The sequence below is a fragment of the Nicotiana sylvestris genome, chromosome 12 (genome assembly GCF_000393655.2).
Source record: "Nicotiana sylvestris chromosome 12, ASM39365v2, whole genome shotgun sequence".
In the NCBI taxonomy this organism is placed as follows: domain Eukaryota; kingdom Viridiplantae; phylum Streptophyta; class Magnoliopsida; order Solanales; family Solanaceae; genus Nicotiana; species Nicotiana sylvestris.
Genome location: NC_091068.1, coordinates 134,974,760 through 134,988,047, shown reverse-complemented (window position 1 = coordinate 134,988,047; position 13,288 = coordinate 134,974,760). Strand labels below are relative to the sequence as shown.

Genomic DNA, 13,288 nt, shown 5'->3' with positions numbered 1-13,288 from the left:
AACCGACAAAACAAATTATCACCAATTCTTACAATAGAGAATTTAGAATAGGTATAAATGAATTAATTGTATGAGCATGAGTTAATTAATTTTTCTTTAACCTACAAATTTATTATTAAAATTAAAAAATTTGATTAAAATAGCGACACATAAATTAAAACAAGAGGAGTACATAAATAAAGAATCCAGTTGAAGCAAAGTCAATATGTTCACCAAGTACAGTGACACGGCACACTATCATCAAACTTCCAAATCCAATACAGACACTGATAAAAGAAGGCGAAGGCCATTGTTTGTTATCTCTCTACTCAATACAGTAGTAATATTATTTTGATGTTCAGTCACCATCAACAGAGTTCTTACTGATAATCTAAAATTCTAAATCCCCTCTGCCTAGTATCATCTCCATCTCTGTACGCCTCCCGTATCAGAATTTTTTTTTTTAAAAAACAAGAGGAAAATTTTGAATTATTCTGCAATTGGCATAATTTTTGCGGGGATGGCTCAATCGATGAACAGAGGTGGGAGGTTTATGATTGGGGATTATGTGATTGTGAAGCAAATCGGGACGGGTTCGTTTTCAACGGTGTGGCACGGGTGCCACCGTGTCGATGGTACAGACGTTGCAATCAAGGAGATTGCTACTGCTAGGCTCGACCCGAAACTCCGGGAGAGCCTCAAGTCGGAAATTATCATTTTGCAGAAGATTAATCATCCTAATATTATTCGTTTGCATGACATGATTGAGGTCCCACTACTCAACTCTAATTCAATTTCAGCGTTTTAACTTCATATTTAGTTGCACAATTTTAGAGTAATATGTTAGTATATTTTTATTCAAGTTCGTAGATGTTACAAACTATAGTGGCTCCGAAATTTTGCACCCATCACCCACCAACTTAAGAGACAAGGAAGTGTAATTTTCTGCTTTGCAAAATACTATTATATGTAGGTTGTCATGTGAATTTACATCTAGGTGCTTGTGTGCTGTTTTGTTTTGAGTACTAGAGAAGAATTGAAAATGATAGAGATCTATTTATTGATTTATTTTAACAATTGTATTTGGATCAACTTGTGCACACCTCGACTATTCCCGCTGAGTATCATTGCACTTTTTGGATAAATCTACATACCAAGGATTATGCAAATAAGAAGGAAACAGTGAAGGTTTATCTGACTGCTTGTTTCGTTGAATGGAGTTCTGGGATCATGTTTTATGCTGTTGTATCTTCAAGCGACAAATCCAGCGCTTAATTTTTTTATATATATTTTTTTGGGTTAAGAAATCTGATTTGAAAATCTTAGGAAGAAATAATAAGTTAAACAAACAACATATTGTTTAATTATGATAAGTGTCTAACTTGGTTTTAGGGAGATTTAGCTCCCAGTGTAAAGAGTAGCTTTGTTCTCTTAAGTTCAATGGAAGCTCAACTAATGATGACATGAGTTGAGCTTCAATGGAGAAGTGAGGAATCATATAGTCAACCCAAACTTGTTTGGGACTGAGTCGTAGTTGTTGTAATTGTTGTTGTTGTAACTCTACATGATAATATATTCCTAGCTATGGATGGATTTTGATACTAGTATCTGAGACCTGATTAGTAAATCCATCCTAGATTTACACATTGGCATTGTATCTTTTCTATTTGGAGTTGCGTGGCGTGACTGATTTATAATCTGCTTAGAAGATTAACAGAATGTGTTCTCGACCTTCATTTCTGTGCTTTTGCTTTTTCTTAAATGAACCCTCATGTGCATGGTTTATAGGAGCCGGGAAAAATATATTTTGTTTTGGAGTACTGCAGAGGAGGTGATCTTTCAATGTACATACAACGACGCCAAGGGAGGATCGCAGAAGCAACTGCAAAACATTTCATGCAGCAGCTAGGTTTGTGTAAAGCTTCTATTTTCTTTTGCCTATTTTCCTCTTCTCACTTTTAGACTGAATCATTCTTTTCTAGATGAATTCCACGTGGTAATATTCATGTTCATATTCATATCCATGTCACAGCATCAGGTCTAAAAATCCTTCGCGAAAACAATCTAATCCATAGGGACCTAAAGCCTCAGGTATGCTTTACTTCCAGTGTTGCACTAAATTTAGTTTGCTTTGGTGGTTGCCTTGACAACCTATGTTACAAATTTAAACATATGATTTTTTTTTTTCTTTTTTTTTTTTGGGTTTAAGGAGGAGCATTTAGCTGCTGAAATCTGTGTTCCTTTCCAGAAGTTCACTTTGATTCTTTGAAGTCATGAGCATGTAATGTCTATCACTGTAGCTTTTCTCTATGTATAAATATTAGAAAACAACAGTTTCAAAGGGACTACTCGTTAGTCATTTACTAATGATTTGAGTTCAAGTAGAACCACCCATGTTCTTTTTAAGCCACATGTTATATTTATAACCAGCTCTAGTAGCTAAGGCTTTGGAGAAAAAAAAAAATTAACTTTAGGAAGTACTTGGCATGACTTACAGGTGATTGAGGCATTCAGTTGCTTTATTCTTGAATAGCAAATCACATTTCTCCAATGTAGGTTTCTCATTATTAACTCATTAGTCAAAACGAAATACCAATGGAAAAGGAAGCTCATTCAATGAGATGACTGTCTGTAGACAGAGATATTAGTATTTTCATCCGCAATTTGGTATCTTAGTTGAGGGAACGGAACCAAATATGTGGTTTTCTATGAATGAATAGTGTCTCTTTGGTAGTAATTCTTTCTTTGGGAGATAGGAGCTATTTTGGAAACTTTTTCAGAAATTGAATGGTTTTTTAGGTAGAATTGTCAACTCATTGACTGGTGTCCTTTGCCTTGATCAAACAGAATCTTCTGTTGTCCGCAGCTGATGACAACTCCACCCTGAAGATTGCTGATTTTGGGTTTGCAAGGTGAAGTTATAGTACATTGTTTGATACGTCATTCTCCTAATGCCCACCCTTCCTTTACATTTCATCTCTTTTCAGAAAACACATTTGCCAGATTTTCTTTCATTCTTCCCTTCTGTTTTAGATTTGCAGCCTTAGGGTACGTTTGGTATGAGGGATAAGAAATAGATTAATCCCGGGACTAAATTTAAGAAGAGGTTATCCCATGTTTGGTTGGGAGAAAATTGAGGTATAATTAATCCCGGGATTGTAGTGCTTTTTTATCCCCATGAAATGGTGGAATAACTAATCCCAGGATAATTAATCCTGGGATAACTTTTTTCCAGCCAAACGACCCCTTAGGGTTAAAGGTTCTCCTAAGTAATTCACTCAAAACTCCAAACGACTAAAAAGTACCATTCCTTCTTATCAGGTCTTTGCAGCCTTGGGTGCTTGCAGAAACTCTATGTGGGTCGCCATTGTACATGGCTCCTGAAATAATGCAGCTTCAGAAGTATGATGCGAAGGTGGTATTCTCTTTCTACGAAACCAGTCCATAGGCTATTCTCTTTTAAGTTCCTGTTAACTTTTGGCCCCGAACACAGGCAGATCTCTGGAGTGTTGGTGCCATTCTGTTTCAGCTTGTAACTGGCAAAACCCCGTTTACTGGAAACAATCAAATACAGGTTTAATACCTTTTCAGCTGTGCATAGTAACTTACCTTATTGTTTCTTTCATTTTCAGTTTGATCGGTGAAATTCAAATGCCTTGTAGCCTTGTTCTAAAAAATTTCTCTCCATTCTTCCTGTAGTTGCTCCAAAACATAGTGAAGTCCACTAAATTGCAGTTTCCTCTAGATGCCAAGCATTTAAGTCCTCATTGCATAGATTTGTGTCAAAAATTATTGCGCCGTTATCCAGGTACTTCATTTATGTTGTCTAGATTTCAACAGTTTAAACTCCCTCATGTACGGTAACTTGAGTACATATGTCGTAGTTCTCTACATGCTTTGACATTGAGAAGGCCATAAGATTTAAAGCCAGAGTAACCATTACCTGCCATTTTCTAATGCGAAGTTCAAAATTTTCTTTTTCTGCATATCTGAAAACACAGTGGAGCGCTTGACATTTGAAGAGTTCTTTAACCACCCATTTCTTGCACAGAAGCAGCCAGATGAGCTGTCTCGGTAAGCTAGTTGATGAATTAGAGTTCTTGGCTCCATATACTCGGACTTTATGCGTTGGACATGGTACACAGGAATCAGCAACCTCAAAGGGTAATAGATGGTTTTTCTCTGGAAAAATCCAATCCTGGAAGGAGCACTGAGGAAACTTTTCAAGAAGATGGTTTACCTTTTATTCTAGATGATGATTCCAGCAGTCATCGTGGTGGTCCTTCTTTTGCTGGAATACCACAGAGATCTTCGTGTGGATTTTCTCAGGATGCAAGAGCTGACAGGAAAGAATTTTCTAGTGCACCAAGCAAAACTGATCCTCCTCTGGATTGTAGTAACATCACACACAAATCAGATACTACTGGTTTTAGCCCTAGCGAACACGGACCTTCAGAAGGGAACCTGAAGGAATCTAGTTTAATGGACCATAGACTATGTTCAAAAGGTGCTCTTTTGCAATAATGTTCCCAATTTTATTTTTGCCTACATATTTAGTTAAATTGCCTTTTGCTTATCTATAATTAGTTTGATCAGAATTGAATTTCCTGATTTGATATTCGCCTGATTCAACAGTGTCGGATTCATTCGAGCTGATTGAGAAGGAATATGTCCTTGTATCTAGGTCCCTCATGGACTCATCTTCTTCAGCAGCTGCATCTAGGCTTAGCAATATGCAATTCAGATCAAGTTTTTCTCTGCAAGCCTCTGGGAACATAGAAACTAGAGTAAGTGAGCCGGTGCTTACTGTTGGTCCTGCAACTAATAGAATAGGTCCTGTAGGAAGGTTGGAAAGTTCCTCTTTTGTTCCAGGAGCTTCACAAGGATCCGCAGATATTATAGACCCTCTGGAGCAGCCGACTGATGGCATGGCCAGAATTGGATCACTGCAACAATTTGCTTCTGCTATCACAGATTTAGTAAATGAGAAGGTAACTCACGTCGATGGCGTCTTCCCTTTAAAAATGTGGGTGGTTCTCTATCTTATTAAGCTAGTTACGTGGTTCTACAGTTCTGTCTACTTCATTATGAATCCGCAATTTTTTTTCTCCTAAGCTTCGTTTAGAGCGTAATACAGTTCTGTAGCAGCCTTGCCACTTTTGTTTAGCATTGATTTTGTGGCATCCAAGGTAGGACCATAGGAGTCTAACAAGTTTGCTCAAGTGGACTCATCTAACTTTATCAACTTGTTCATCTCTGTGTACTTCAAAAAGTATACTTCAAAGTTACCTAGGCATGATGAAAATGTGTGTTTCCTAATCATTTATCAATAATAAAAAGCAGAAGTATGAACATCTTCATCTTGGTGCAGATAGACCTTCGCTTCACCTTTTTCTGTTTATTCCTGGAAATTTGGTTGAACGTATTTGTTGCTGTGGATTGTGTTCACTGTCATAAGTTCGAAATTATTTTCTTTGTCTGAGTTGTAACAGTCTCTGTTGTGACAAATGTGAATAGAAGGTGTACAGTACAAACTTGAGTTGTTTCTGAAGTATGCTTTACATACATAAAGTCAACTTTTTAATTTCTGAAAAAACCTTTTAAAAAATTTCATAAAGCAAAGCAAAGCTTTTTCTGTGGTGGACCAGGTCATTTACATGGTATAAATGTTCTATTTGGTTTTGTAACTTATGATCCGAGGTTCATTTATTTATCTTTCTAGGAAAAATAAAGAGAAAATGCATAAAGTACCCATTAAACTTGTCCGGAAAAATCATTTACACACCTAAACTTTACGGGCGACCTTTTACCCCCTTATTCTAAACTTACGTGAATTTAATACCTCTTGAGTGATGACCTGGCGTAAAACGTGTAGTTCATTTTGTAGGTGCGTGTGAAGGCAAAAAAAAACAAAACAGCTTAAAACTAATTTAATTGTCCTCGTGTCACTTTCCTATTGGATATTATAACTAATTAAACTTATTACTATTTTTTTTCTCTTTTCTTATTCATTTTTCTTTTCTTTTTCGTTTTTTTTATCTTTCTTCATTTTAATAGAAGCAGTGAACCAATGGCTCTAGCTTGGCTAAAATATCCATTTCCGGTGACCTTATTCTGATCTCCGTCCTTCTTCAATTGAGTTTTTCTCCATTCGATTTTTCATCTATTTGCTGAAAAATACTTCTTTAGAACCAGAAGTAGTGTTGAAAAGAAGAAAAGGTGTCACCGGAAAATTCTTCGGCCGGAGAAAATTTATAGGTCCTTAACCAATGGCTTTATCTCAGGTTTTGTTCACTCTTCCAATACAAAACTAGGAGGATTAAAGTGACAAAATTCTCCTACGGAAACCCAGACGAAGGGAATTAGGAGCACAAACCCCCTTGTCAAAAAATACGGTACCGACGACACCAAGCTTTCCGGCCAACCAAACATTTCTCTCTATCCCAAGCTTTCCGACTCTTTTTCTCCTTAATTTCGTGTAATGTCAAAGCCACAAATAAATTTATCTACAATGAAAAGAGAAGAATAGAGATAGAGTTGATGGGTTTAAGGGAGGTTATGACTGTGAATGACTTTCAAGGTAGTGGCGGCAAAAATAATGAGGAATGAAGGTGAGGAAGATGAAATGAAAAAAAGAGTAGAAAAGGAAAGAAGAAGCAAAAGAAAAAAATGAAATAGTGTAGCATTTGATACATGTATGGCGCGTGTTTGCACAACCCACCACAAGACTGGTTCAGTATTTTGAAGGAAGTATTAAATTTAGTTTAGATGTGAATAGTGAGGTAAAAGGTTGCCCATAAAATTTAGGTGTGTAAATAATTTTTCCGGACAAGTTTAATGGGTACTTTATGCATTTTCCCAAAAATAAATTTCTACTTATATTGGAGATATCTAGTTTTGCACGTTCGACTTAGCCAAACATTACACTTGTGTGATCAACACCGAACTGCCCTCAATCCCAAATTAATTGTGTCGGCTAACGAATCCTTTGTTCTGTTTCGCTCCATTCATTCCTATTTTATTTCAACACTAGATAGTTCGTCTTTTAAGGCAGGATTTCTCCAAAACGAGGTGTTCTTTATATCTTGCACTTTTACCAAGATATACAAGTGACTGATAATGTCGGACCAAATGCAAGTGCAATGATAAGATCTTAGCCTAATCATATCTAGTTGATGTCTCCTATTGGTTTTGTTCTTTAAGTCCGTATTGATTCGCGAGATCATAGGTTTTCTGAGAGGACTTCCCTCTGATTTTAAGTTTATATAGTCCCTTTTTGTCACGTTCAATCATCATAGTGGCACCTACTGAACAGTACATATGAAGGTCCATCTAGAATATGACCAAAATCATCTTAGATGACCTCTTATTTATTCTTTATGTGCTACTTGATCCTCTGCTTGATGTGACTAATATGTTTAATTTTGTGTGATTGCAAATCCATGTTAACATTCGTATTTCTATGAGGCACAACCTTTACCCCCTCATAACATTACTGGGCTCACAAATGTTCTATGAAGTTTGTCTCACTTTGTAGGATATCTTCCTCTTGTACAGAGGTGGAGCTAGAATTTCAAGCTTATGGGTTCAGCATTCTAAGCCTTTTAAGTTACTGGGTTCTAAATTATTAATTTATAACTAATTAATGAATTTTTCAAGACAAATACAGGAATTGAACCAAAGCTACCGGGTTAGCTGAACCCGGAGCCACAATGCTGGCTCCGCCCCTCTTGTATACTGCTCCAATCTGCTGCTCCATATTTGCCACCCGATTCTTTAAAACTTGCCTTTTCTCATTTCTGAGAGTGTAAAAGAAAAAAGACGAAAATGAAAAGAATGAGCTGTGATTTCTGCTCTGGATTCATTCAGTAAATCAAGTCTTCTGATCAAAACTTTAGCTCTGAGTCTAAACTCCTCGGTCCTTTACAACTATAGCAATCTGGTTGATATATCTTGAACATGCACCAACCTTGTTAATATCAGGTGGTGCGAAATGTTTGGATGCTGGTGTCTCTTTGTATTTGTATCTGGGGAAAAGGTCCGAATTTGTCCCTTTACTATGGTATATTGTTTACATTCGTCCCCCGTTACACTTTTCGTCCAGATCAACCCCTACTGTTAACAGACTTATCGGAATTGCCCCTAGCCCTAACGGTCCTCCACTGTAGCAGCTGACTCCTCTGATATTTTGTCCGTATCTGCTTCCTAGTCAGCAGGTCCTACCAAATTAAAACTCCCTAGATCCATAAGCACCATCCCTGTCCTCTTCGATTTCACCTTTTTTAGAACTTTCCTTTCATCTGTTAACCACCACATAACCCACTCATTTAGCCCCGAGAAATATTACCATTCCGTCGAACCGTAGCTTACCCCCTTAAACAAGTCGTTAAGCACCATCCAAACACCGCAAAACCCCCATGAAAACTACCCTAAAGTCCTAAACAACCACCTGAACTCCATGTAAACCCACTTCGGAAACACCATCATAAAGCGCCACTGTCTCATCCGACAAACACACACGCACACTCTCTATTACTACACTAAACCATAGAGTTTGTTCGTTTTGTTGTTGTTTCATTTCTGTTCCGGTCGAGCTTTTGTCATCGGCATTTCATTTGCTTGTACACTCAACCAAAATTTAATTACAATGAATTTGCTTACTGAGGTCCATCTCTTTCCCTTCTCTTTACTATTTTGTGCTTTGTGTTGATAAACATGATATTGACCCGTTGTCTCTCAGTTCCCAAGAGATTTTCGTTTTGGTTTAAGCTTCATAGTTGCTCGTCCTTAAAACTGTCAAGTTTCATTAGCTTATTCACATTCTTCCTTGGTGGTTTCCTTCAGAGTTAAAATCGGGTAGTTAAACAATGGAGAATTTTAGATGGTTGTTATGGATCTAGGGAGTTTTTATTTGGTGGGACCTGCTGACTAGGATGTTGACATGGACAAAATATTAGAGAGGTCGGCTGCCACGGTGGAGGACTGTTGGGGCTAGGGGCAATTCGAACAAGTTTGTTAACGGTAGGGGTTGATCTGGACGAAAAGTGTAACGGGGATGAATGTAAACAATATACATTGTAGAGGGGCAAACCCGAACCTTTTCCCTTGTATCTGTATCTGTATCTGCCTACTCTTTAGAATTTTTTGTTTGCGGAAATGTACACATTCAACTTGTCAATGTTCACTAGATACTATATTGCAGAAGTACTGCCTCTTCGTGATTCCTTTTGACTTGGCAGACAATTCTGCTGTTTAAGCTACTACTGGATCATTACTGATATATTCTCACTAATACTTCTCTGTTCTGTTTATAGATTGCCGCAGAGAGGCATCTGGAAGCATTTTCAATTGAGCTTGTCATGCTTGCAATATGGAAACAAGCCTTGGATGTATGTCATATGCAAGTGGCATCGGCAATTGAAGGAATTCCAAACCAAGAGACTACCAAATTGAGGGAGATTTTGAGGGAGAGTCGAGTTGGTCTCAACATTAAAGAGGACACTTGTAACATTTTGCGGCCAGAGAATGTGTACTCTCATATTGAAAGAGCATTTCTGAATGAAATTGGGAAGGCAGAGGAACTTGCCAAACATATAGAGCCTGGTATGTATTTGGTGACTAAGTAGTGAAACTTGTGTCTTTATAAATTAAAAAACATGTATTGAAACTTGTGCTGTGTGCCTCCCTTGTTTTATCCGGCCTCTTTGTGCTTATAGGTGAACATTATTAAAGGCTACTCTGCTTTTGGCTTGTCCTCTGTTCTCTGTTTTTTCGCTCTTCTAGTAGGATGATTCTAGTTGTCATATGCCTGGCGTAGCTTTAATGCCATTGGTATTATCAAGTATGCTAGCCATCTTGATTGTTTCTGAGAAGGATCTGGAGATATAGAATTATCTCTCTTTTCTGTAGCTGCTACTTGTATTATGTTTACATGCATCAAATGTTATCATTAGCTATTGTTTTACATCACAGCTTGAGAGCATCCCAGAGCTACTTTTATGGCCGTAGCTAACAAGATGAAGAAATTTATGTATGTTTGTTGCTTGTTTCTAGGAAATACAGAGGTGCCAGATGCAATGGAGATGATATTTCAATCTGCGCTTGATCTCGGCAGAAAGGGGGCTGTAAGTATTTATTATATCTTGTAGTTTTTGGTGGAACAAATTTCCACCAGCAACATTTAGGGGACACAAAAATCCTTAAATCTCTTAGATTCAACTCAAATGATTTACTGGATATTGAAATATGTGGCAGGTTGAAGAGTACATGGGTCGGACTGAAAGTGCAGTGGTTTTTTATTCAAAAGCAGTGCGCTTGTTAGCATTCCTTCAGGTGGAAGCACCATTACTTCTTCTAAACCCTCCATTCTCACTGACAGACTCCGATCGCTATAGGCTTGGAAGTTACATTGATATTCTCAATAATAGGCAAAGTGTTTCGAGGTCTCAAATCATGACTCTCCTCAAGTGTGAGGATCGGCACTGTTCCCCGTGAAGGCGATAGACCGAGTGAGAGAAAACTGTTAATATATAATGACGATTAACATATCACAACTTATTCTGTATAGCTCTTTATCTGTACAGTTATTTCTTCACTAATTTAAGGAAAGTGAAATGTTCTTTTACTTGGTTTCGAGTTCCGAAAGCTATTACTGCAATTAAAAAAAATTTTCTTCGGCAATTTCAAAAATTTGATTTCCTTGGAGAATTTGGCAGAAGTCTTGTGTGTGTTTCTTTAATTTAGTTAAGTCACATTGGTTTCTACTTTCTAGTTACTGTAATTTTTGTTCGCTCTTGGTTCTTTCTGACAACTCTTTAGATCAAACCTGCTTTCACTATTCTCTATCAAGGCTGCAGTCCTCTCACATCAAGTGCGGAAATACTACATCAATTTCCAAAATCCGGTTATACAAATCATGAGCTACTAATTGGAATGCAACATAGTCTTAAATCCAGAAATACTGTCTGGAACAAGAAAATATGGAATAAATGGGAAGGGGACTCCAAAATTAAACCACAGGAGCTGGCACATAATTATTGACAAGAAGTAATTTAAAACCATTCTAGATGGGATTATTCGAACAACCTTTAAGCCTTAAAATTTGGAAAAATTGGTCTTATTGACAACATGTAGTTTAAAACCATTCTAGATGGGATTATTCGAACATCCTTTAAACCTTAAATTTTGGAAAAATTGGTCGAATTTGTAGTAGTGTATTTGAATTATATTTTTTTATATATGATATCAGTGATTTATTTATTTATTTATTAACTTCTTTACATATCGACATCGCTTAGTCTGCGTAGGCCTTGCGAGTGCGAAAGACAACGTGTATTTAGTGAGTATCCTTTCATCTTACTTCGTCGCTGATTTTTTTGTAGCAAGATATTTCGGGATCATGAAAGGCACATTTTCTTACATATTTGATTTAAAAATTAGTTGTATATGATTGTAAATCTTTTCCGGGCTTATGATGCATATTTTAATCATTTTAAGACTGAATTTGGTGTCAAGGAATAATTTTATAAGTGATAGTAGGCTATATAGTTGATATTTACACCTTAATATGATCATACTTTGTTGTTGTTTTAGATAAATTGCCAACAAAATGCTCTAAATAGTGTTCTTTTGTTTAGCAGGGAATATTATATGAGAGGAAGTAACATGGAGTGTTTTGGAGGCGATAATGTGAAGAAAAACGCCCACTCAAGAAGTACCCGAACACAAAGAAGCATAAATGGCCTGGGCAAGAAGGCCACGGTAGATTAACAACGCGAGGCAGAAAGGTCACCGCGGTTGGCCGCGACCGCGGTGCACTGTTCACGCTGCTGGAAAGTTTGAGGACCAAAGTGTAAATCGGGAAAACTTTTGTAAAACCCTTATATGCTTTAGAAACTCGCCCAAGATGAAAAAAAGCTGATTTTAGACTACTTTTGGAGGTAAAAACAAGAGTGAGAAGATCAACCAAACATTAGAGTTTTTCTATCTCCTTTTAATTCTTGCAACTTTACATTATGAACACTTTAGTAGTTTTCTCTTATTTTGTTATGAGTAGCTAAATACTTATCTAGGGTTGATGGAACCAATTGTTGGTTGAAGTTTTGACTCAAGTTGTTATAATCGAGCCGGATGTATGATATGATTGTTCAACTACGTTTTGTATGGTGATTAATTGAATGAGCCCTTGATTAATCGTGTCTAATTACCTTATATTGCTTGAGAAAGAATATTAGGTTAGATAGCTGTTGAACAACACCACTTTTGGGTAATTGAAGAGATTCATTACTTGAACTTAAAAGCGGGTTTAGAGATAACAAAACTTTGGTGGGATAATTTAGAGTTGCATAACTATTGTCAGCTAGAGTAGTTCGAGAGAATGCTCTAGTAAATTATCGTGGTTGATCGAGAGATAATTACGATAATCCATAACTCTTAATCCTCATAGAGTATTATGGCGAGATTATAGCGGAAGAGTCAAGACCTAAACTAGCAATTGGGGAAATCACTGCCCTAGAACTTCTTACCATTGAATTATCTTTGTTTTAGCTTACTGTTGTTTTTAATAGTAGTTGAAGTAGTTAAACAAAAACCCAATCTTTATTGATAAAAAATCTTGCATCTAGAGATTGATTGAGTTGATAATAACATTGCCGAAGAGTGTAATAGATAGGTTACTTCCCTGAGGATTCGATTCCGGACTTAAAACCGGATTATATTTACAGCAACCGCTTAATCCTTTTTATAAGACATAGTTGGGCGTTCTCAAAAAGCATACGTGTGGTATCTATAAAGTGTAAAAGAAAGTGTAGGCATCTTATTCAATAGACAATCCAAACACAACAGCGCTTATAAGAAACAAAAAAATGCTAATAGTTCCTCAGTGAATGACAATGTACTTTACCTTATAGCTCGTTGTCATAGCTACAACAACGCACCATAGAACTTGACAGAGGAAAAGTTTTGCATATTGGCAGTGAGAGATAGGTAATCTACATGCCAAGGACTAGAAGCAGTTTAAAAACTGATCTAAGCCTCAGGATGCAGATTACCTGACCCTAACTGATCGGGTAATGGAAGTCAATAGGGTCCACTTCATTTCTCCTCCAAAATATCCGATACATCGAAAAGAGCAATGCCTAAAGTCACGACCAGAACGCACCACTGACCCCAGCACACCAAGTCACAGTGGGGATCAAGAGGTTTCGACTATATATATAGCCCAGGAAGGCTTTCAAAGAGGGGGCTTCTCCAGGTTCATCTAGGAAAAATAGAGCAAAGAGCTCCATTCTTGTATAAAAAGAAAAAGCAA

General features: G+C 37.1%; 1 protein-coding gene across 2 annotated transcripts; it reads left to right on the top strand.

Moving 5' to 3' along the window:
• The first annotated feature begins 215 nt into the window (after positions 1-215).
• On the top strand, positions 216-10,603 carry LOC104229955 (serine/threonine-protein kinase ATG1c-like). Of its 2 annotated transcripts, none has more exons than XR_011404271.1 (13): positions 216-748; positions 1,768-1,888; positions 2,012-2,070; positions 2,827-2,891; positions 3,301-3,394; positions 3,473-3,553; positions 3,679-3,787; positions 3,981-4,053; positions 4,125-4,486; positions 4,615-5,005; positions 9,294-9,582; positions 10,033-10,103; positions 10,234-10,603. XR_011404271.1 is itself a non-coding variant. In XM_009782689.2 (13 exons), exons 1-13 carry the CDS (start codon positions 500-502, stop codon positions 10,471-10,473), a joined length of 2,169 nt encoding a protein of 722 aa, XP_009780991.1. In that variant the 5' UTR covers positions 216-499; the 3' UTR covers positions 10,474-10,603. The 2 variants fall into 2 exon arrangements, 1 of the variants encoding a protein (XP_009780991.1); XM_009782689.2 differs by having other exon boundaries at positions 4,615-4,970.
• Positions 10,604-13,288: the final 2,685 nt, after the last annotated feature.

What these genes read in the sequence shown, in the direction of transcription:
- LOC104229955 (XM_009782689.2), top strand. Translation starts at nt 500, where the DNA reads ATGGCTCAATCGATGAACAGAGGTGGGAGGTTTATGATTGGGGATTAT. An exon ending in CTGGAAACAATCAAATACAG is followed by an intron (nt 3,554 to 3,678) that starts GTTTAATACCTT and finishes TTCTTCCTGTAG; the next exon opens with TTGCTCCAAAACATAGTGAA. An exon ending in TGCCAAACATATAGAGCCTG is followed by an intron (nt 9,583 to 10,032) that starts GTATGTATTTGG and finishes GCTTGTTTCTAG; the next exon opens with GAAATACAGAGGTGCCAGAT.